The sequence below is a fragment of the Phodopus roborovskii genome, unplaced genomic scaffold (genome assembly GCF_943737965.1).
Source record: "Phodopus roborovskii unplaced genomic scaffold, PHOROB, whole genome shotgun sequence".
NCBI classification, from domain to species: Eukaryota; Metazoa; Chordata; class Mammalia; order Rodentia; family Cricetidae; genus Phodopus; species Phodopus roborovskii.
The window spans coordinates 21,745,910-21,770,974 of NW_026126469.1; the positions used below are offsets into that span (position 1 = coordinate 21,745,910).

General features: G+C 36.3%; 1 protein-coding gene across 1 annotated transcript in view; it reads right to left on the minus strand.

The window, feature by feature from the left end:
* Positions 1-25,065, minus strand: part of Stxbp5l (syntaxin binding protein 5L) — a 223,895-nt gene that overhangs the window by 16,851 nt on the left and 181,979 nt on the right. Inside the window, exon 22 of the mRNA XM_051191450.1 lies at positions 612-782. Within this exon, the coding sequence (XP_051047407.1) occupies positions 612-782 (171 nt within the window). The remainder of the gene's footprint in view (positions 1-611; positions 783-25,065) is intronic.

Sequence of the window (25,065 nt, forward strand, 5' to 3'; positions counted from 1 at the left end):
CAAAGATTATAAACTTTATTATTATTTATTTATCATTTATTTATTTTGTGGCACTGGAGATATATTCTGGGCCTCATGCAGACTGGGTAAGTGCTCAGCCTCTGAATCACATCCCCAGGCCTTTTGTACATTATTCTTTGAGACAGGGTCTTGGCAAATGGTTCAGACTGGCCTTGAGCTCCCTCTGTAACCCAGGTAGGTCTTGAAATTGCAATCCTCCTGCCTCAGCCTCCCCAGCAGCAGGGATTACAGGCCTGTGCCACCAGACCCGGCTAAGATTCTAAACTTTAAGATTTAAAAACATGTCTTTTAAAACTTGGTTATATTCATTTGGCAGTAGAGGAAATTAAGGTTGCAGTTACATATTATCTCCTTTTGTAGTCTGCCTAGAGTGGAATATTTTTTTTCTTTTTATAAGAGATAAGGAAGGAGGTGGAGCAGGGAATAGAATTAGAGTTATGGCCACAGTCAAACAGGATCTCAATTTTTTCAATGTCATGTAGTTTTTATCATCTTTTAAATGTAACTTCCATTTCTTGTCTCCCAGCACATGTTATCATGATAAACCAAGTTTTTAACTGTACTCACAAAAATTGGCATGTTTATCCTACCTTCAGTTGTAACTGGTAAAGAAATCTCCATGCAAGCAGCTGACTGTGCCTTTCTAAATGGTGGTCTTCCAGGACCCCAGCGATTTACTTTTGAAACATCAGCACTGGAAAGACGTTTTCCAGAGCTGCAACTCTGAGAGGTTGGACTTGTGCAGTGTCCATTTACATGGTCTGTACCAAGAGGAAGAAGGCAGAATAAATATCACAATTAAGTCTTCAGATGAGGAAATCCAAAGGCATAGGTTAAAAAAATGGAGGAACAGAATTCCTCTTCTTCCAACCCATGTGCATATGACTAGTTTCTTGTTATTTTAAGATTTAGTTACAATTTCAGATTATAAAAAAATCAAAATACTTATTATGTATAGGACACACCCTCATAATTTGTTTTAATCATCATTGCTTGAAATGTGCCGTATAACCTACTATGTATTTAATATAGTGTTGAATGGCAATATAAAATGAGTTTTAACATTGTACTTTCTGTCACATTATTTGAACAGATCTAATTTATATAAGTTTTGGAAGTACTGCCTTTACTCAGAGTTTAGGATGTAGAATGATGGCATCATACTATGGGCTTGAGAATAGTCCTTAAGGAAACCTTAAGTCCTTAAGGTTTGAAGCCAAGATGCCTTCATGTACATTCTAGTTCTGATATAATTAGTTCTGCCCTAATGAAGTCTTCACACTTCTGTAAATCTAGATTATTATTACCCATTTCATGCAGTTTCTATAATCTGTTTGGATTATATGTCCTACACATATGCAAGACATATGTCCTGCAATAGACACTATAAAATTTTTGCTACTGTCATTCTTGTTTCAGAGTATAAAATTACTTACATGTAAAATGTTCATCTAATGTCTGCAAAGTTTGGGTACCACTTTAAAAACTTGGGGCTAGGAGTATACCTCAATGGCAGGAAAACTTGTTTAGCATGGAAACAGACATTTTGCTTAAAATTAACAAATTGCATTTGAAATATCATTCATAGTTATACAGTTTAAAGCTTGTATTATAGAGCATTCTTCTCTGGTCATCCTTGAGGTAGAGCTACATGGAAATGCCTACTAACAATGTTGAATATGGAACTGACCATCCATCATAGCTTTTCTGTATCGCACAGTTTTTAAAGCCTAAAATTGTATATTTCCTGGATTACTTTGCAGCTACTTAAGGGAAGGAATTATTTATCACCATTTTAATAGAATTTTCTTACTCATTTTTAAAATGAGAGTTAACATTTATCAATATTTAAATGGTGGGCATTGTGTATTTGCTACATCATTTAATTTTCAAATAATCCTATAAGATAATTTATTATTATTGTGACATCATAAATGAGGAAAAAGAAGAATATTTAAAAAAAAATGAGATTTCCTACCAGGCAAGAGCCTAAACTGATTTTCTCAATTGATATATATGCTTAACCACTGAATTACATGATTAGCTAAAATAGTTGGGAAAGAATGATAGTTTTGAAAATATATTTAGTAGTGTTTGAGAAACTGATGAAGCCCATTTAAATTTAGTTATTTTGCATTCAAAGCATCTTTCATTTTGAACAGAAATTCAGGAATCTCAGCTAAAAAGGCAGAAGTTATGAAGATCCGGACACTGTGAAGAGGAAGTGAAGGGTTCTTCTCCTCCTTCTCTATCATAAAAAAAGAGAAACAATAAGGGCAACAGTTGGCACTAACTATCCAGTGAGCATTAGACAACACAATTGCTTGAGTCCACAATCTGCAACAATACCCCCCCTTCCTCATACAGCAGTCTCTCTCCACAGACATGGCACCCTGCTTTAGGGGCAATGGCTTATCCACCATGTCCAGCATACTTTCTTGTTTTTTGAATCCATGATAGACTTTTTAGATAAGAATTGATGTAGGAGAGGAAAAACTCAGATATAGCTCAGACAGTCAACTTGAAAATTTGTTTAATTTATGCTAAATCAGAAGAAAACAATTCTAGATAGTGACAAAGTCATATACTGTCATATAGTTTACTACATAGGCCAATCTAGAACCAGTTTCTATTTGGTTTTGCTTGGCTTCTTTCACTCATCATGATTAGTCAAGGTTCTTTCTCTTTTTATGTGTCAAACAATCATTTATGTTCACTTCTGAGGAATATTCCATTGTCTGGGTATGCCACTATTTGTTCAATTATTTATCCTTTGATAAATATTTTGAATTTTCCCATTTCTCTATTTTTTAAAAGAAACTTTAAAAAGTTAATATTCTGAATTTATCAGAATTTACCATTATTAGCCTTCAATTTCTGGGTATGTTGAGATTTCTCTTGGTATTGTTTTTCTTTTTTTCTGTCATCTGGATTTTTTTGGGGTTGTATTCTTTCAGGTGTAAGGGTGTGTGTGTGTGTGTGTTGCTACTTTTTGAGTATCACTATATAGCTCAGGCTGACCTCAAACTTGTGATATTTTGCTTCCCTTTTCCAGTTGGGAATGTTACAGACATGTGTCACCATGCATGCATGGCTTTGCTTTGGTTCACCCAAGAAAGGATTTATTTCACCTTCATTTTGAACACTTTTTATTGGTTATAGATTTTGTGTTGATTGCTTTCTTTTCAGTAATTTGAACATGCTTTTTTTACTGTCTTTCAGTTTTCATTTTCTGTGGAAAAAAAAATCTGTCTTATTCCTGTTTTTGCTACTTGACATGTTAAATGTCATCTCCCACACCTCTGGCTAATTAGTTTTTAAAGAATTTCAATTATGATGCACTTTATATAATTTTCTTTATATTTCCCATGCTTGGGTTCATTATGCTTCTTGGAACTGTGGATTTTTATTGTTTATTAAATTAAAAATTGTTCAGTATTATTTATTCATACTATTTATGTCCCCCCCCACCCAGAACTCTTACAGTGAATTAAGAGACACAGAGTTTCTTTCTAAAGAGTAAATTGTGAGTTCATTAATACTGTCCAAAATGCAGCATCAATTGTTTTTATTACACTCATTTAGTGTATTTGTCATCTCAAAATATTTTTTCTCTATAAGATAAGTCAATCTTTTTGTAACTCTATGCTTCTTTTTGACATATCTGGACCTTTATCTCCATCTGCAGTATATTTAATAGAAATTCACTAATTCTATCCTGCCTGTAATTTCTATATCGGTTTCTATTGATTGTTATTTACAGACAATTCAGACTTTTTCCAGGACATAGTATAATTTTTTTTAGAAGGACAGTTTTATTTTTATTTTAAAAGAATTAGACATCCATATTAACTTGTCTAAAATGTTCAGACTAGCATTTGGGTAAGTGAAATGAATGACGATATAAGGGATAGCTACTATATGACATAGCAACTGCAAAGAGCATGGTGGCAACTAAAAGAGAATTTGGATTAATTGTAAAGTTATATCATAAATTTTAAAGGAACTACTGAAAAGCAATAATAATAATAGTAATAATAATAATAATAATAATAATAATAATGATAACAGCATAATTGAACCACCAAAGTAAAAGAGAATGAAAAGAGAAAACAGATGATTCTTGCATTGCCCTCCCAGCCTCCCAACTCTGAGCTGTGCAGCCCTAGAGAAAGACTATCTATCTCCTTTACAGTAGGCAACAAAATTAAGCCCAGACCTTAGATTTGAATGTGAGTCCCAGATCTGCAATGGAGAAATCAGACACTGAACAAAATATTGCTCATCCATATCACCAGATACTTGTAGACTGAGCAACTAATATTGTTTTGGAAAAGGTGGTTATCTTCCTCTACCACCTTCCTTCTACTTTCAATAGAAAGCAGGTCTCCATCCATAGAGACAAAAGCTAGCACAGTGATTTGTTTAGAGCCCAGTGCCATGCTTGTTGTTATGCAATTCAGTATCTAGTAAGAAGAAAAGACCTGTAGGCAGACTAGAGCTCACAAACCAAGTTTCTAGACATCCATAAGGTGAAGACTGACAAGACATACTGGGATTTTATTCTATCATTTCCAGCCTTAGAATAAGCCCAAGACATGCCCACCCTTTTTTTTTTTTTTTCTGAGACTGCAGAACCAACAGATACAAGACTTAGATGTAAGCCAGTTGAACAAGTTGAACATCAGCATTAGTAGTCTACTGAGCTGTGCTCATCACCCCTAATCTGGAAAGACTCAGCTATTGACAGGCAAGTGCTTATAAACATAGCTCTAACTCCCTTGGCATTGAGCAGACTCCTATGCTCCATTAGGAGAGATTCATATTTCACCCTTTATCACTGCCAGGCAGGGCATGGTCTTAGCTGACCCCTGAGTCTGTACAGGTACTTAAGACTGTAATACTCTGTTACAACTCATTTTGCATCAGAATAGATAGCTAAGAGATTCTTTTCACATTCTCATTTCAACCTTGGACAGCACTGTATGGTAGAAGACTCCATTCCAACAGAGGCAGACTAGAGCTGCCAGGATAGGGCAAGGTAACAGACTGTCATGAAGTTGGTGCTATACTGATAAAACAGAATTCTTAGCTGTTGTTAACAGTACTGTCCCTTAGTACTGTTTGCAGATTAGAAGCTCTGAAATGACTCCAGGTTTAGGGGGAAACATGCAGCCATTCTGTCAGTTTTTCCTTCCAGCTAGCAACACTTGTGATTATTTGCAGTGGTCTTTGTCCACAAGTCTACCTCAGCAATAGGTAATATGTTGGTTAGTTTTGTTAACTTGACACAGGCCAGGGTCATCTAGGAAGAGGGAACTTCAGCTGAGAAAATACCATGGGCATGGTATGACACAGAAATCTAGGACTGATCTATGTATGGCAACTAAGCATAGCCAGGCAGAATCTGAAGGGGATGACCGTAGGAAATAATTACATAGAAGTCATTTGGGCCTATCACGGCCCCTGGACTCCCTTGTTGGGATAGATTGTCCTTCATAGGTGTTTTTCTACTACACACTGAACAATATGCCAAAGTGTATGAAAGGATAACCCTTGCCTGAGATAGTGACAATAGACTAAGACCAGACTCTTGTCACATCTAGGCCTAAGTGCTATCCTGTCCTGAGTTTTGGCAAATGACTATAGGCATAGAGAAAGTAAGCAGCCAGCTTAGGATGTCCTGAGCTACAGGAAGAAGAAACAAAGTCAGAATAAAAAGTCTGGATAATTAATCCTTCAATGCCTAGACCAAAAAAAAAAAAAAAAAAAAAAAAAAAAAAAGGAAAACTTAAGAGAATTGAAAACAGCTTTTTTTAAAGCAACACAGTGAACTTGTGAACTTAGAGGAAACAAAAATTTGGGTCTGAATTATTTCTTATGGCCTCTGTACTTGATATGTAATATTACATGTGACCCAGAGTACTATCTTAAAGTTAAGTCTTAGGCATATACCCAAATGATCCACATCCATGCAACAAAGACATCTGTTCAACTATGTTCATAGCAGCACTATTTGTAACAGCAAGAACCTGGAAGCAACTTAAATGCCCCTCAATTGAAGAATGGATAATGAAGATGTGGCACATCTACACAATGGAATATTACTCTGCAGAAAAAAATAATGGTATCTTGAAATTCGCAGGCAAGTGGATGGCACTTGAAGAAACCATCCTGAATGAGGTAACCCAGTCACAAAAAGAGGAACATGGTATGTACTCACTCATATATGGATTTTAGACCTAGAGCAAAAGATCACTAGCCTATAATTCACACCACCAGAGGAACTAGGATATAAGGTGTATCCTAAGAGATTCATATAAAGTCCCTCACAGAACCTGGAAGGGACAAGTCCCCCAGACCACAGGGGAAGTAGGGGAGCAGCAAATGGAGAGAGAAGTAGGAGAAAACGAGGGGGAGGAAAGGAAAACATGTGTGACCAGGAAGATTGAACCCGGTTAGGAATAGAAGACAGGAGAGAGAGGGAGAGGGATAGAGAGAGAGGGAGAGAGCATAAAAGAGGGGCCCAATATTGGTTTGAAGATAAAATTTAACACAAAGAAAGGTCTAGAGAACTACAAGACTGACTCCAACTAACAATTTGAGCATCCGTGGAAAGGCTACCATAAATGCCCCTTCCCGGATAGTGAGATCAACAACTAACTTATCCATGGAGCCCTCATCTAATACCTGTTGGAAACAGGAGTCTGGAAGGGGGGCAAACACCCATACATAAACACTGAGTTGAAGGAGAATTCAGATGCAGATGGAGAGGACAAGACCAGGTTGCAGAAACACATAGAGACAAATGACCTGAACAAGGAGGAGCTAATGGGCCCCCAGGCTGATAGCTGGGAAGCCAGCATGGGACTGACTCAGGCCCCCCTGAATATGGGTCTCAGCCAGAAGGACTGAGCAGTCTAAGGGACCTCAGACAGTGGAGCCAGGATGTATCCCTGGTGCACAAAAGGACCTTGCGAACACATCCCCCATGGAGGGGTAACTGCCTTAACCTAGAGACAGGAGAGAAGCCCTAGTCCCTACTTCACATGACCTGTCAGATCTACATGACCCCAACTGGATGGCATTCCCCTACATATGGAATTGGGGTGGGGGGATGGGAGGGGAGGGTGGTTAGAGTGCATGTGAGAGGGCAGAGAGGATAAAAGGGAGGGAAGAAGGGAGGGAGGAAGGGAGAGGGAACTGGGATTGACATGTAAAATAATAAATTAAAAAAAAAAATGCTTTGACTCCAAAATTTAAGTTCAAGGACAAGTTACTGGGGAAAAGGATTTCTATTTTTGTTTCCACAGAAAATGAAAAGATGTGGATTCCTTCCAGACTAATGTGGTTTGATCAAGCCAGACCGCCTGAAACAGAGTAACAGCTGATCCTACATTCAAAACAGCTGGACAAAGCAGCCTTGCAGACTACAGCTAGGTTTTCTGCATCTTCTTAGAATCCCCCATGACAGCGCCCCTTACCAGCAGGAAGTAGTTTGGAAAGAACGATGCCCAAATTCCCAAATATTGTCTATAAATGTTTGTTTTCATTTAAATGGACTTGGTTATAAAAAAAATTAGAAAAAAGTAATCAACAACACAGCTTGTCCTAATGAAGTAAAGATAATATATAAAATAAACATCTAAGATGACTAAAATTTATGAGATTAACTTTAAAATTGCCGTTGTAGTCATAGTTATTTGAATTTGATAAAAGGTCTTACTTATATTTAAATGGTTTAGAAATGGAATTTTTAAAGAAATTACTATAGTACTATCTCTCTTTTATTGCTAAAATATTTTTATTCCCAGATAATTGTACTATAGAATATTTTATATACTAATAAATCAAGAAACAGTACTTAAAGTATAAGATATCATGAATATTATTAGATATTGATGTCTTTTGTATAATTTGGAAAAAGAATTAACCAAAATCTCTGGGTAGTTCTATCTAGAATAAATAGATTTAAAGTTAAATTGAAGGGCAGGAATTTTGTTTTATCCAAATTATATTGAATAATGAGAATATATGTGTATATATATTCCTAAAGACAATTAGAAAACTGAGTTTTTCAGATCTTATTTTAAAACAACTAGTCATAACAAAATATAAGGTAGTTTTATTTATAACTTTATTAAAACCAAGACTTGTAGTTTTTTCTTAATGGCCTTTTCCAGCTAGTCTTCTTTCCTGAAGACTGCTGTTCTGCTCACTTCTCAGCCTCATTTACATCAGACCCTGTGAATGAATTTCCTAGCTCAGGTCGTCTGATTCTGTAGGTTTCCCCAGCATGTTCTTGACTCCTTTGCTCAGCCTAGACACAAGGATGTGTGTGTGTGTGTGTGTGTGTGTGTGTGTGTGTGTGTGTGTGTATGTGTGTGTGTGGGGGTAGAGAGGCATTTTGGTCCTGCCTCAGTGAGAAGATGGTACAGACTTGGTAGACTTCCTAGGGGAGACCTTGCCCTCTCCAAGGAGCAGATGGGACATGGTGGGGGATGGGCGGGGGGAAGTGGGAGGAGAGGAGGGAGGAGGAACTGGGATTGGAATGTAAAAAATAAATTAATAAAAAATGTGCCCAAAAATATCCAACTATGTTGACATTATGTGAAACTCTTTTCACCTTTAAGGGTGCACGTGGACTGGAGGTGAAGGGAGGAGTAGGATGTGCAACACAAATGAAATTCATCAGACAATATAAACTGTATGTCAAAATCTGTAAAAACAGACAAAACTGCTAAGTGTGATGCTGAGTATTTGTGGTCCTGGCTATTATTAAAAGGCATATAATATCCAAAGAAATTTTCAGATTTAATTCAATATCTACTTTAAATTCCAGTGATATATTTCATAAAATTAGAAAATTAAGAACTAGGGAGTATTTTGTGGTTCCATGTAAACTTTTTCAATTTTCTTGAGATAGAAGGTAACATACACCGTGTGGCTTCAATAAACACTACAACTCTGTAGTAGTCTACACAGTATGGCATTGACAAAAACAAGCAAACAAAACCAACAGAACTATTTCATGTCCGCTCCTTGTCTCGTTTTTAGTCTAATCTCTTTTTCTCTATCACCCTAATACTAATTGTTTCACTCTGTTTATTTCCATGGCACTCATGCCCTCCATAACTTGTATCTTAGAGAACATGTTTCTATCTTCCTTTACTTACCCCAAATCATTGATGTTGATGGTGGTTGCTGTTTAATTGACTTATTCAGGAATGATTACTTCAGCAGAGAGTTTGTCACTCTCCTAGCAGTACTGGGTTTTGAGTCTGGTGCCTTAAGCCCATGGCTTAGGGTCTAATTACTAAGGGTTACATCCAGTCCAGTGGAGAAACCTGATACCTCAACTGTATTACAAACTAATCTCACTTGAACATTGTAAACAGCTGCACTGAAGGAATACGAGTGATTAAAAGACAAATCTAGCCACATTCTAGCACAAGATGACAAATATAAACTAAAGGCATTCATCACCACTAAGCCAGCAGCATGGGAGATACTCAAATGAGTCCTCCACACTGAAGAGAACAATAAGCACATCTGTGAGATGACAGGGCGAAATAACCCCACTGTAATAAATCAGCAAATGAGAATTAGGAAATAGAAACAACAAAGAAACAAAAGTGAATACACACTGTCAAAATTTACAGAATGATAACTCCCTTTCAAAAGACATATACTAACCCATTAGATTAAAAACAAGGCTCTCTTCTTTGTTGGCTGCAAAAATTTATCTCACTGCAAAGGAAACAAAGCCTTAGAGTAAAAGGATTGAAAAAAAAAAACTCCAAGCTAATGGAGACAGAATGCTAGCAAATGTTGCAATTTTAATTTCCAACAGAATGGCTCCAAATCAAAACTAATTAGAAGAGATACAGAAACTCACTACATATTATAATTCTGAACATATGCACGCCCAGAATGTTGGAACACTCAATTTTGTCAAAGTAAGTCCTATTAGGTATAAGGGTGCTGATTGACCTTAGTACAGTAATATTGGATAGCTGCAATATTGCATGTTTACCAAATGTACAGGTTATCCAAATTGAAACAAATTAACAAAGAAAAATAAGAGATCAATAACAGTTAGTGAAAATGGACTTAAGAGGTATCTGCAGAAGATTCTATCCACATCTTGCACATTATGCATGAATTTCTTGATATGTATGATCTATTGAATTAAGTCAACATGAAGTAAATAATTTAAATAGACTCATAACCCCTATTGAAAGAGAGAGGCAGAATTGAAAATCTTCCAGCTAAACAAAAGCTCAAGGCCAGATAGATGTAGTACAGAATTCTACCAGACCTTCAAATTGTCATGGACTTTAAATTCTACCAGTTGGCAGCAATGATCTTAGTTTCTGCTTTCAGAAGAAAAAAAAAAAAAAGCATTGGGAATAGTAATAACGACAATCTTAAAGAGCTAAAACATAGAGGACCTTATAAAGCAGCTTTATACACCCGAAGAGTAGCACAAAGGTGATTGCAGCTTGTCTGTTTTAACTATAGCCCTGGTTGGATTTCACATTATAGCTTTGTATCAGAGTAAAGGAAATTAAAATATAGGTTATTTAATGAAGTTTCAAAGAGCAAAACTAAAAGTCTCAAATGTGAACAATCAGATACAAGTACTGAAATAAGTATAAAGGCCTATCTAAGGAAGTATGTTTCACTGTAAGATTTAATACCTAAGCCTAGACCACTACAAAAACTCAAGCACCTTGAATTAAATTATCTACAAGATTCCTAGAACTACAAAACTACAAAACTAAACTAAAAACAAACAAAGAAACAAACAAAAAACTAGATCTAGAACTCCATTTTTATTTTGTACCAGCCTTTTTTGGTTAAATAGTGTTAATCCAACCATTACCAATATATACAATAGGGAAAGAACTCCAGAAGAATGCTTATTCACAAGATTACAGTCATAAAGTGTATATATTTGACAAATATTTGAAAACATTTTATGACCAGAAAACAAGAAACATTATATACCTTAGTGTGTAATGATTTATAAAATGTAATTTTGTAAAATGATTATTAACAAACATAATGTTGAATGCTGCCAATAGAACTCTATGGTGATCACCTTTTTTTTTTTTTTTTGGAAAGCTATTAAATATGGCTATCTAGAAAGTGTATGTTGGTTGGTAAAAATGTTCAGCCAAATGAATATAAGAAAACTTAAAGTTGTTGGCTTTTGCCTACTGTACTAAGATAAGCCTTAAGATCTGTTGGCAGACTTTCTTGATCCTTTGAATGAAAAAAAAAAAAAATAAAAAAAAAAAAAAAAAAGAAAGAAAAAAGGCAGTTGTCAGTTATACGAAATAAAAGAGGAGAGTGGAGGTCAGTATGTTTCATAGTATAGTCAGTAGCATCCTGAAAATTACACTTATTATGCATTTACGGGAACAGAAATATTGTTTCAATGTTAGTTAGGTTGTCATTTAGTAGCAAATTTCAAATAGTCAAACAGAAACATGAGAAAAACATTTGCTTCTAAAGTAAATAAGTGCATATACACATAGTTTATTATACAAGGTGTGATAAGTAATTTTTAATAGATTACCAAAACTTAATTTCAGACATATTTAATAGATATAAACTTACACAATGCACAACAATAAAAGTAAAAACACTAACTTTTTTGGCTAACTTGGTTTAAAATAATCTAATTTAGCCCATTTTCAAATATGCATCTTCAACATCCTAGTATCAATGCCATTTCATCTACCAAGGACAGTATACAGATTAAACCACACATAATAGAAGTTTTCTTCTTTTGATTTAAAAACTGTTAGTGTTGATCAGTTTTTACTTTTATCATTGTTATGCATAATAGAAGTTTATCAAATCATCAGGCTTGGTGACAATCATCTTTACTCACTAAGCTATCTTTCTGCCCTTAAATATAATTTTTCTTGTGTTCTGAAATTCTACTCTTCTTTTTATCTTACTTCAACAATCTGAAGATGTAAGATCCACTCATATTTCACAAGTTACATAAACCTCTTTGTTATGATTTGACCCTGTTGTTATAGACTGCTAACTCTAATAAGCTATGCCATATTTCATTAAAGCATGTTTTTGTTTCTGTGGAGATACATTTGCATATCAGTCAATAAAGACTGAGAAGAAATAAAATCAAATTTTAATAATTTGGTATTACAATCGCCAGCACAAACAGAAGATGTTTATATTGAAATGTAATAAACAAAAAATGCCCACATAATAATGGTGTGGTAATACAGTATTATGAAAACATCTCTTACATTGCAGTGACTGCAAATTTTGCAGGACTTCACATCCAAAATTAATAATATACCTTAATATCACTTAACACTTGTTTAACCTGTCTGTTATAGAACAATGTAACAGCCAATCATACTTGCTTTGGAATTCCCCTGTAACCAGTCTTACGGTGTGTGCTCTTCCATGCCCTGACCCAGAGCAATGTGGTTTTATGATAATCATTTGCCTAAAGCAGCAAATATAGATTGAAGGTAGCTATATTGTCTTATAAACAATGATACCTGTAGTACTGTTATTTTCTGGGTCAGTTGGAGGCTGTGGCTGAACCCCTTGTAAAATTCTGCTAAAATATCTTTATCTATATGATGCTTTCTGTGTGGTTCAATACATGAGAGAACAAAAGCTTTTTTCTTCCTAGAGACAGGCAGACACAGGCACAGGCAGACACAGGTAAACAGATAAACACACAGGCACACACAGGACATCCTGGACTCACAGGCATGGGGGCAGATGCATAAGACACAGGCACTCATACAACAAACAAAGGATTCAGATCCGGGCTTTCTCTTGGTTAAATGGCACCAAAGGGAAGTGCTTTCATTTCTGTCTTTAATGTGACACCCACATATTATTGGTTACTTTGAGTTTATTATTAATGCATTCAAATTGACCACATAATGGTACTTCAGAAGAGCTAATTCATAACTCAGACAGGCTGAAGAGGTAAGGATTTATTATTTCATCTTTTGAATTGTTTCTACCTTGATTTTAAATAGGATCTTTAACACGTCTACACCACCCCCTGTCTGTCTCTGTCTCTTTCAAAAATTACATTGATTCTTTTTAAAAGGCCTATAATCCCTGCCAGGTTTAAAATGTCTAGGTTCATACAGCAGGAAAATTACTACAGTGAAAGATTCACATTCCCAATATTTTTTTTGTTTGTTTTTCCTATAGGTAGGATTTCCTCATAAAGTTTAAACTGGCCTCAAACTCACTAAGCATTTGAGGATGACCCTGAGTCTATGATTCTCTTGTCTCCATCACCTGAGAGTTAGGATTATAGAAGTGTATCCCATACTTGGTTTATATGGGCCTGGAGATGGAACCAAGTCTTCATGCATACTTGGTAGCTACTCTGCTAACCGAGCCACATCCCCAGGCCCTCTCCCTATCATTCTTATGGTACTCTCCTCACTGATAATTCTAGCATTTACCTTTGGCTTTCAGTTGTGCTCTGGTGTTTGGGAATCTCAGATCCTATACAGCTTACACCTACCTTCCTGGCCCTGGCCTTCCTAGACTACCTCTCACCAGAAACCTAGAACTGTTCTTACAAATCTTGTCCTCAATTGTGCTACTTGGGGAGGGGAAGACTGACTAGAAGAGTGAAAGATGAAGGAACTTCTGTAATAGTAATGCATTAGATCTCTGTTAATATGCATTCAATATTCTTCAGCTTTCCTGTAAATAATTACTATTCACCTGTCAAGGTATCTCAGACATTGGGCTGGGGATGTACCTCAGACTATCTTAATGAATAAAGGCTGAGCAAATTAGGTGAACCCATTCAAGTGTCAGAGAATAGAAGTAAATTATATTTCTGAGGTAAATAATATTAGAATGCTTATTTATACTTAGTGCCTGAAGTGGCAGTGAGTTTTCTCCAAGTATTTTTAGATCTGGCATATGAGCAGGAATCAGATACCCGAGAGGTACAAACTGAGACAGCTGGTAAATGGCAAAGCAGAGTAGACTGGCTTTGAACAAAATGTAATTTATGCAATGTGACCAAGTTCATGCAGTTCTCTAAATTTCTCCCTTTTTACTGATGGTTAAGCTGAAATATACATTCCACTTTCATTTCATAACATTAGCCAAAGATAGAAAATGGAACTGATTTTTCTTACTGCCTAGTAGACTAGCACAGAAGATGATTCAAGAGCCCTGGTTCAAAGGACACACGGAGCTGCTTAAGCTGATGCCCTCACCATCACACAGTTCTACACAGTTTTCCCCACTTCATCCCTTTTGGTAATTCTCTGATCAGCAGCTACAACTGCAACAGAGTTTCCTTTTCTTCAAAAATAAACTCTTACAAAAAAAAAAAAAAATCAGTGGTTTGAGTTTGAAACAAGGAAGCAAGCATAACATTCTTGTCTCACATACTGGTTTTTAAAAAACACTGGAAGGGTAACAGAAATTTGTATTTTAAGATGTTTTATAGATAACACCGAAGTCCAAATGTTGGCAAATGGCATTTTGAGAAAGGATGCTATAAACCCTTCACGAGTAACAACCACATCACTTCCACAGAAGTATTATCTGTAGTGCATTTCAGTTTCCCATGTAAGAGAAGCCCTGTTGTTCTTAGGTATTAAACCACACACACACGCACACGCACGCACACACACATTGATGTCACTTCACTAAATCTTAAAATTTGTTAAAATTAGACTTTTTCAAGTTAATATTTTTGGCTTTTTTCTTGATTACTTTTTTTATCTCATAATGTTTGGTGAGGGCATTGTGTCCCTACCTATTGTGAGTTCCACAGGTATAGAAGGTATATAATTTTGACCTTTTTTTTTTTTTTTGGCCTTGTACTTTGTAAGACACCAATGTCTTTTTTAAAGAACATCCTCCATTACTGCTGGGAATACAAACTTGTACAATCACTTTGGAAATCAGTATGACCATTTCTTAGAAAATTGGAATCAATCTACCCCAAGAACCAGCAATACCACTCTTGGGCAGATACCCAAAGGATGCACACTCATACCACAAGGACATTTGTTCAACTATATTCATAGCACCATTATTGGTAATAGCCAGAATTTGAAACAATCTAGATGCCCTCAAATCGAAGAATGGATAAAGAAAATGTGGTACATTTACACAATGGAGTATTACTCATTGGGGGGTGGGCAATGACATCTTGAAATTTGCATGCAAATGGATGGAACTAGAAAAAAAACATCCTAAGTGAGGTAACCCAGACCCAGAAAGACAACACAGTATGTACTCACTCTTAAGTAGATATTAGATGTAAAAGAAAGGACAACCATCTTATAGTCCACGACCCCAGAGAAGTTAAGTAACAAGGAGAACCCTAAGAGAGGCATACATGGGGGAGGAGAAGAAAGCACATGGGACCAGGAAAACTGAGTCAAGGGAAGAATAGATGAGAGGAGAGAGAGGGAGAGAGAGAGAGAGAGAGAGAGAGAGAGAGAGAGAGAGAGAACATAAAAGAGGGAGCCATTATAGTTTTGAAGAGAAAATGAACTCTAGAGAAATGTCCAGAGACCTACAAGACTGACCCCAACTAACAATCTGAGCAACAGTGGAAAGGCTACCATAAATGAATGCCCTTCCCTGATAATGAGATTGATGACTAACTTATCCACCATCATGGAGCCCTCATCTAGTAGCTGATGAAAACAGAAGCAGACACCCATAGTTAAACGCTGAGCTAAACAGGAATCCAGATGCAGAGAGGGAGGACAAGACCAGGCTACAAAAACCCACAGAGACAGCTGACCTGAACAAGGAGGAGCGAATGGGCCCCTAGACTGGTATCTGGGAAGCCAGCACTGGACTGACTCAGACCCCCTGAACATGGGTCTCAGTTAGAAGGCCTGGGCAGTCTAAGGGTCCTCAGACAGGATGTATCCCTGGTGCACAAAAGGACTTTGGGAGCACGTTCTCCATGGAGGGATACTCCCTTAGCCAGGAGGCAGGAGAGCCGGCCTAGTCCCTACTCCAAATGACTTGACAGATTTTGTTGATCACTCCTGGAAGGCATCACCCTCCCAGTGGAGTGGGGGTGGGTGGGATGGGAGGATGGTTGGGGGGATGGGAGGGAGGGGGAGGGAACTAGAATAAGAGCAAAAAAATTTAAAATGAAACACTCTCCCCCAAGAGAGACATACACAGATCCCCTTGGGAAGGGTAATAGACAAGATTTCCTGAGAAAACTGGGAGAGGGAGAGGAAAGGAGGATGGAAGCAGGGAAGGGAGAAGAGGAGGGGGGAGGAGAACATGAGAGAATGGATGATCTAGATGAAGGAAGAACATGGGGGGGGCAAGGAAAAAGAAATCTTGATAGAGGGAGCCATTATGGGACTATCAAGAAACCTGACATTAGGGAAATTCCCAGGAAGTCACAACGATGACCCCAGCTAAGACCCTAAGCAATAGTAGAGATGATGCCTGAACTGGCCTTCCCTGTAATCAGATTGATAGCTACCTGTATTGTCATCATAGAACCTTCATCCAGCAACTCATGGAAGCAGATGCAGAGATCCACAGCTAAGCACTGGGCTGAGATCCTAGAGTCCAGTTGAAGAGAGGGAGGAACCATAATATGAGCAAAGGGAGCACGATTATCTTGGGGATACCCACAGAAGCAGCTGACCTGAGCTAGTGGGAGCTCACTGACTCTGGACTGACAACAGGGAACCTGCATGGGGCCAAACTAGGCCCTCTCTGAATGTGGGTGACAGTTGTGTGGCTTGGGCAGTCTGTGCGGCCACTGGCAGTGGGACCAGGATTTATTCCTCGTGCTTGAACTGGCTTTTTGGAGCCCATTCTCTTTGGAGGGATACTTTGTTCAGCCTAGATATAGGCGGGATGTCTTTGGTCCTGCCTCAAAGTGATATGACAGACTTTGTTGACTCCCCATGGGAAGCCACACCTTTTCTGAGGAGTGGAGGGGGTGGGGAGTAGGTGGGGGAAGTAGGAGGAGGGGAGGGGTGGGAACTGGGATTGGTATTTACATATGTGAGAAAAGATTGTTTTAGAATTAAATTATGATAAAAAAAGAAATAAAAGTGACACCACACATTTGTCCCATAATGACTTCTTCTCTATTAAGTCTGCTAGGTCACATTGTTCATATTGTACACTCTCACTCAGAACAGATTCATTTTGGAAGAGCTGCTCAACTGGTTTACAGGAAGTCCCACAGGAAACACCGATAGATAATTTAGCTGGGTCAGAAAATACTGTTTCAGCAAGCATTACAGTTTCATCTCTTCTCCCTCCCTCTCTCCCAGGAATGAAAGCTGACCTCATGCATGCCAGGTAAGAGCTCACCCCCCCACCCCTTACTTCCGAGAAACAGCACCAGCTCCATTCCATTTCTTATGACCCTAGCCCTGTTTGGCTCTGGGTGAATTATCAAGAATTTATTGTTATTTAATGTGACATGGCATATGTTTTGATTTTTTTTTTTTTTTTTTTGTTTTTGTTTTTGTTTTTCAAGACAGAGTTTCTCTGTTTTGCTTTGGAGCCTGTCCTGGAACTCACTCTGTAGACCGGGCTGGGTCGAACTCAGAGATCCCCCTGCCTCTGCCTCCCGAGCGCTGGGACTAAAGGCAAGTGCCACTGACGCCCTACTCATACTTTTTAAAAATAAAAACAATGGCAAGAAAACTCATAGGATCACACACTACAAAGTTAAATTTTATTCTATGTTAATTGCACCTCAATACATCTGACATAAGAGAAATAAAAGGCCAAGGAAAGCATATCACCACTTACTAAATCATACCTATCAGCTTAGGTTTCATTTTTGTTTCACTCGAGGTGGTTTCTCATGTAGTCCTGTGGTTTCAATAGCTGAGGACAAGTTTAAATGCTTCCTGAGTGCTGCAGTAGCAGGCATGCACCTCCACACCTGGTCTGTGCTGTGCGGGGACTGAACTCAGGGCTTCATGCATGCTGTGCCAGCACTCCGTAACCGAGCTATGTTCTGGATGATTTACCCAAATTTCTTTTAAGTAGGATCATTATGAGAGGACAGTCATGATATAGGTAAGTAAAAGGACTTGCTTACAGCAAAATGCATTTGTAAATTCAGGCTTAAAGGTCACATCAGCAGATCATAAACTTTCTCAAAACTATTATTTTCCATGCTTCCTAAATTTAAGTTTAATTTTAATAACAAGGCAAAGTAATCAATTTGAGCTGATCATAGCTTATTTCAGAATGAGATAATATACTCAGCCCTTTAATATAAACAGAATTTTAGACATTAAAATATGGTTTTGCTTAGATGCCTTCATGTGTCTTGGTAATAGCATGTCCTTTAATCACCTGGAATTGCCCTTTTGCTGGTTCTTCAGTTTAAAGTCAGTGGATAGTGCAGTGTGGTTCATTACAAAATAAGCAATGACTTCCAATAAATGTTAGCCATAACCTCCTTTCTCTAGTTGAATCAACAAATAAATAGCTTAAACTCTAAATCAATGTGTTAAGTTAGAAGTTCCCAGTTCAAGCCTACTGTTCAGATGTTTCTTGAATAACTAGATTTATTTTTAGATTTCTAGTAAAGGTTTTGAAATTTGTTATGGCTAAGCTACAATGAGCATTTGCAAGCCTAGAATGGTCAAGAGGAACTAACTTGCTGTCTTTAGGCTATGGATATTCACCCGTGTTTGTAAAGACAACTTACATATATTGTGGCTCACCTATGTTCTGGACATGAATAAACATTTAAAGCTAAGATATTAAGTAATGCAGTGATAGAAAGTGTCTAGATAAGGTGACATTTTCTGATTTCAAAGTCATGCCTTTTAACCTGAACAGCACGGTCTTCTTGACATAGAAGACACTACCTCTGTGGTCTAGGCTTCTAGGAAACATACAAATCGTGCACTAATTTAAAATAAAAGTTGTTTTGATGACAAATGTTTGTGATGTTTATCTGTGTACTTACATATTTATTGATTAATTGCCTGTTTGAATATGGCAATTGAATTTCCCTTGTCCTAATCCACAAACTGAGGGGACCAATATACCAGATATATATATATGGGCAAAGTTAAGAAGAGAAACATTTTGGGGTCACCATGCCATGAAAGGTCTGTATTCTCCACTGTATTGCTATACCTGCCCCCCACCGTTTTAGAAGAAGCTAAGATACAGTGAGCAGAGAGTTATTGTTATTGTCTAGAATTTGCCTTAGCATAAAAATGCCTTGCCATTGATCTTACATTAAACATTATGTTTCTGTTTAGTTTAGACAATGGTAATTAATGACTATTAATTTCATATACTTCATTGAGTATGAAACTTAATATCTGATTAGTTTAATATATATCTCAAGTATAAATTCCCAGGGATGCCTCAGTTTTCAACCTATTTTTTTTAACCCTTTTACAATAGGAGAGGAAATGATTAGTGATCATTTAATTTGGGCCAAGTAATCAGAAGCCCATGAGGTTCGACGATCTGGACTTGTGCTAAACTATTGCTCACAAGGTATCACAAGGAGTGAATTAAGACCTTTTCTACTCAGCAACCTCATAGAGTTGCTGTAAAAATCAAATCAGACATCATGACAAAAGTATCTTATTTGTGATCAAGTACTATAAAATAGAGATTTTTAACAAGCAAGTTTAATACTTACATTAATTATTTGAACTACAAAAATGAAGTAATTTTCAAAATATGCTTTTCCTGGAACTTAAAAAGTGAACTATTTTCTTCTGCTATTTCAAGAAAGGTATATTTCAGCCAGGCAATGGTGCATGCCTTTAATCCCAGCACTTGGGAGGCAGAGGCAGGTGTATCTCTGTGAGTTCAATGTTAGCCTGGTTTACAGAGTGAGTCCAGGACAGACAAGGCTACACAAAGAAGCCTTGTCTCAAAAATAAATAAATAAATAAATATAAAAAGGAGAAAGTTATATTTCTCAAGTTCTTTTTAATTTTTTTTGTTAAATGTAGTTTCTTTATAAATCAGCTACTTCTTTCTCATTGCTCAGTCCTAAAATTTTAATAATGATTATTTTGTAAATGTCAATTGCTTTTCCCATTTAATGAATGAACACAGGGAGGGGGAAAGGAAGGGAGGATATCTTAGGTTTTCAAACAAAATATAAATAATTGAAACTTTACCTCTTTCTATTGACATACTCTGAGCTTTAGTTTTCTCACCGAAAGGGCAATACAAACTACAGTCTACAAAGCTTTAACAAGTGCTTTGATATTCCTTGGCTATTGATCATATTGAGATCTGTAACATTAGTAAGTCTTTAAGGTTACAAATCTGGCCAGATACACTTTTTAATGAATGAGAAACTTAGAAAGGGTATGCATACTGTATTCAAGTTTTGTTTTGTCTTTGTTTTATTCTTTAGGGGGGTCCCAATGGCCAGTTTCAGGTTTTAAGGCCTCTACATAGTATTGTAAAACCTGTGAAAAATAATTTTTCAGAAAAATTTTTCAAAGTGGCAATTCTTTGATAGAATCATTGTGATCATCAGTGGTGGTTGCCAGTTACAGAAATCAATTCATTGGATTATAAAGGCCATAATAAAATCTTAAAATCTTCCTAGTTGGATGGCATTTAAATTTCCTCTGAATTTCCTGTTTGTCCTACTTTCTTATAGGCTTCATGAGGTTATTGAACTCTAAATTTTTTTTAAGTAGTATCAAAATTCTATGGGACATACTTTTATAATGTGACATAAGTATCTCTGGTTTGAATAAATGCTTCTAGCAACATGTCTTTACTTGTCATGTTTTGACCTGTGTTTTCAGCACAACAAATGAGAAGCAATTATTAAACTGTGGAGCAAACTGGGAAGAAACAAGTCTTTGTTTATTCATAGAAAAGATTTTCACCTTCACCTGGCAAGTGGTGTACTTGACTCCTCTGTTTCACAGCTGCCATTTCATTCCTATAAAAGCCTGGTGCTGCCTCAGGAGTTCTGGTAGCAAGTCCTAAAGGAAGGGAATACAAGACTATTGACATATAATTTCTCAGCCCAAGTGAATTAAGAATATATCTTAAAGGTCAATTTCCTAATGACTACACAGAAGGTCTGTGTGCTGGGCTGGACTGTCTGTGTGCGTGCGTGCGTGCGTGCGTGCGTGCGTGAGTGCGTGAGTGCGTGCGTGCGTGCGTGTGTGCGTGTGTGCGTGTGTGTGTGTGTGTGTGTGTGTGTATAGATAAGGGGTAGGTGTCAAGTATCTTCCTTGATCACTCTCCACCTTCTATATTGAGGCAGGACTTCTAATTTGAATCCAGGGCTTGATGATGTAGCTATTCTAGTTAGCCACCTTGTTGCAGGGATTCTCCATCTCTGCCTCTCAAGCACTGGGGTTACAAGTTGACTGCCATACTATCTCACAAGTATGTGGGTGCTGGGGAGTTGACCTACAGTACTCATGATTATGTAACAAGTACTTTAGTCATTGAGCATCTTCCCAGCCCCATTTTGTGTCTTTATTTAACATAATTATGATACCATATGCATACCTATATGTGTATATATGTATCTTAGGAGGGAAAAGTGAAGTTTCTATGAAGAGTGGGATATTAGAATTTAACAAAAGGAACATTAAAACTGGGCTACTGAATCTAGATCAAGTCTAATTCTGAAAAAAAGAGCTGGCCACTCCATTTTTGACTACTTTACAATACCACTTCTATGATATTTTAATAAGGATATGTTTAATAACATAAATATCCATCACCCTAGTTTTCAATGGACTTGGTTGGATATTAAATATTTTGTAGACTATTGGAAATAGGAATTATAAGGTTGATGGTAATAACAGAAATAGGAGTCTTGGAACCCAACGGGACACAAAAGAGGATCTCTCCTGGGCACAAAATTTGAAAAAAAGTCCATATTCTTTGGAAGATATAACAGGAAATTAAAAGTTTGCTGAGTTTTCAACTTTTTGTCCCAAAATGGGGTTGTTTTCTTTAGAAAATTATGGTTCTGTCAAGCAACTGGGGATAGGACTGAATATTAGGACCTACCCAACCCTCTTGGAAGATAAGCTTATATATGTCACAAATTACACACCATTATCTGTTGAGTGCAAAAGTGTTTCATAGCTTTAAAAAATACCACTTTTTTAACATTACTAATATAATGTTTGTTTCTTCAAAAGAACTCTAGTTCTAGTGATGAAGTATGCTTGCTTTCTGTTCTTTTTTTCTTCAGCAGATAGCCTAATGTTTAAACATAGAAACTGAAAATACTGGTTAAATAGTTTAGTAAATGAATAACCAATGTGAAAACATTATCTTTTCTTGAATACTGAGAACACCCAATTCCAGCTGGCTCACTGGGTTCTAGAACTCCCAGTCTACATTATATTATCTTTATTACCTCAAGAAAATACTTCATAGTCTGAATCTTCATCTCTGTTATTTACATCTTATTAGGGTATCAGAGACTTTGAGGACAAAGAAAAACCTATATAAAATGATGACTGTTTTCCTTTAGTTCTAGTTTATCTTATTTCAATAGATTTACATTGAATATTTCTATCTGATTTTAGAAGATGTAATGGGGGAAGATCTAGATCCTCCAATGATATCGTTTCTGGGGAATAACTACTGAAAATAATTAAAATCGTATTCATATGGAAAATACTGTATCTATCCCAATTAGGAAGATGTACTCAACAGACATTATTAGCACTGAAGTTACAAATGAAATCCATCTTAATTTTATCTCCAAGAAACAAAACACACAGGTAATCAAACTGTCCTGCTTTGAAGTAATCTACTTGATTGCATGCAGGCCCCTCGAGGTGACCCTAAGAATAGCAGCACTGCTGTGGAGTTTCCAGAGGTGCCCAAACTCTCATACAATAACAGACAGCACAGGAAGAGGGATACAGGTAGGATGCTCACCAAAACCTTTCAGCAATTATCTCATAATTATGAACATTTTAAGGCCTTATCCCTGAGATTAGAAACAAAGAAGTTACTAAAATCATATCTATGTAATACTATATGGAGGCTGTAAACAACATATTTCTTTCTTTTTTTTTTTTTTACATGTGTGTAAAACTGTATTTACATATTTACATTTTTTGGTAATTATATATATATTTTATTTTATTTAACATATTTCTTTAGAGGAAACAGAAATGCCATTTTCACTGGGGATATATTTAAATATGTAGATAATCCAAAAGAATTTATAAACTACTAGAATTTGTAAATTTAAGAAGTCTCTGGATGCAACTGTAATTTGTAAATATTATGTTTTTATATTCTAGTCACAGATGAAGAAATTAAATGACATTTATAATAACTGAAAATCACACAAATATTAAGGAAAGAAGAACAAGACTTTTATAGTGAAAATTAAAAATTACTACTGAGACAACAAACACAGAAATGTATAATACGAAGGGGAAATTCAGTATTATTAAACATGTGAATTATACCTGATTGATCTATAACTAGTGAAATGGAAATAGCAATATAAACATGCTTGTTATTATAAGTTCTTCCTAAAAGTTACAAAAAATTAGAATATATAAAACAATCTTGAAAAAGGACTAAAAATTTGGAGACCTCACACTGTCAGCAGTATTGATGAAGCTATATTAATTAAGACAGTGTGGTCTGAAAAAGTGGTGGGCATTATTTCTAGAATGAAAGATAAAGCCTACACATGCATGCATGCACAAACACACACATGCACACTCATACTCCATAAGGTAAAGTCCATCTATTTATAGGAAAACCTCCATTTCCGTGCAGTGAAGGAAGGGTACTTTCCAAATGAATAGCACTTATCAATTAGATAGCTAAGCAGCTCCTTCTTCAAAGTTGTAACAAGTCCCAAATGACAGTTGAATGTAGAATATAAAACAATAAGCTCCTAGATGATAGTACTAAAAGTTGCTTCATGATCATGGAGTGGGCAAAGATTTTCTTTAAACAACAACTCATAAAGCGCTCTAATAGATAATAAATAATTGTCAAGTTGAATTACATTAGAACTAGCACAGACTTTAAGAAAGTAAAGGGAAAGCTACAGAGAAGGAACAAGATATTTTGTACTATATCATGCAACAAAAGACTTCTGTCTAGCAACACACACACACACACACACACACACAAAGAAATTAATAAAGTTGGTGACCTAATCACAATGAGGAAAGGAATTAAATATCTTGTAAAAGAGGATAAATAATAAGTACATTTAGAACTCTTCAAAATCATCAGACATGAAAAATGATCAATCCAATTTAATCCTACAATGAGATATACTAGATACACTTCAGAATCCCTATATAGTTTTTACAATTAATTGCCCTAATACTGAATTATCGGGAAGTATATGAAAGAATAGACCTTTTGAGCACTTTAAGTGAAAGCAAATTAGTACAACCACTTTAAAAAAAAACTCTTTGGTAGTATATTTGCAAAATCTTCACATTTGCATAATTGACATTTCCCCCAGTTCTACTTCTAGATATATATGCAACAGAAATGAGTTGATATTCACATTAAAAATGTACACTACTGGCTCATTTATAAAAGCCCCAAACCACCAAATGTTCTGCAACGTTAAATTTGACATATTCATACAATGAGTTATTACATAGCGAAACTATCATACTGTAACAGAGATGGATAGGATACACACCCAGAGAGAGGTAGGGAAGAGGAGAGATAAACAAGGAAAGTAAACATATGGTTTTACTCATATCAAGGTAGCACATTTTGATTTATGGTAATAAACACACAGAAGTGACAACACACAGCGATGGGAGGGCTGTGTGGGGGGCAGGGTAAGGTTACACATATTCTGTTTCTAATTGAGATTTTTACAGGGTATATTTATTTGCTCAGTGAATCTGGCTGAGATTTTAAGATGTATGTATTGTGAAGCCTGAGTACTATAGTCCAAAAAAAAAGTTTAATCAGAAGAGTTAGGGTTAAGGTATTCAAAAGTATACAAAAATTATAAAAATATGTTATTGTATTGTTAATATAGGTAAG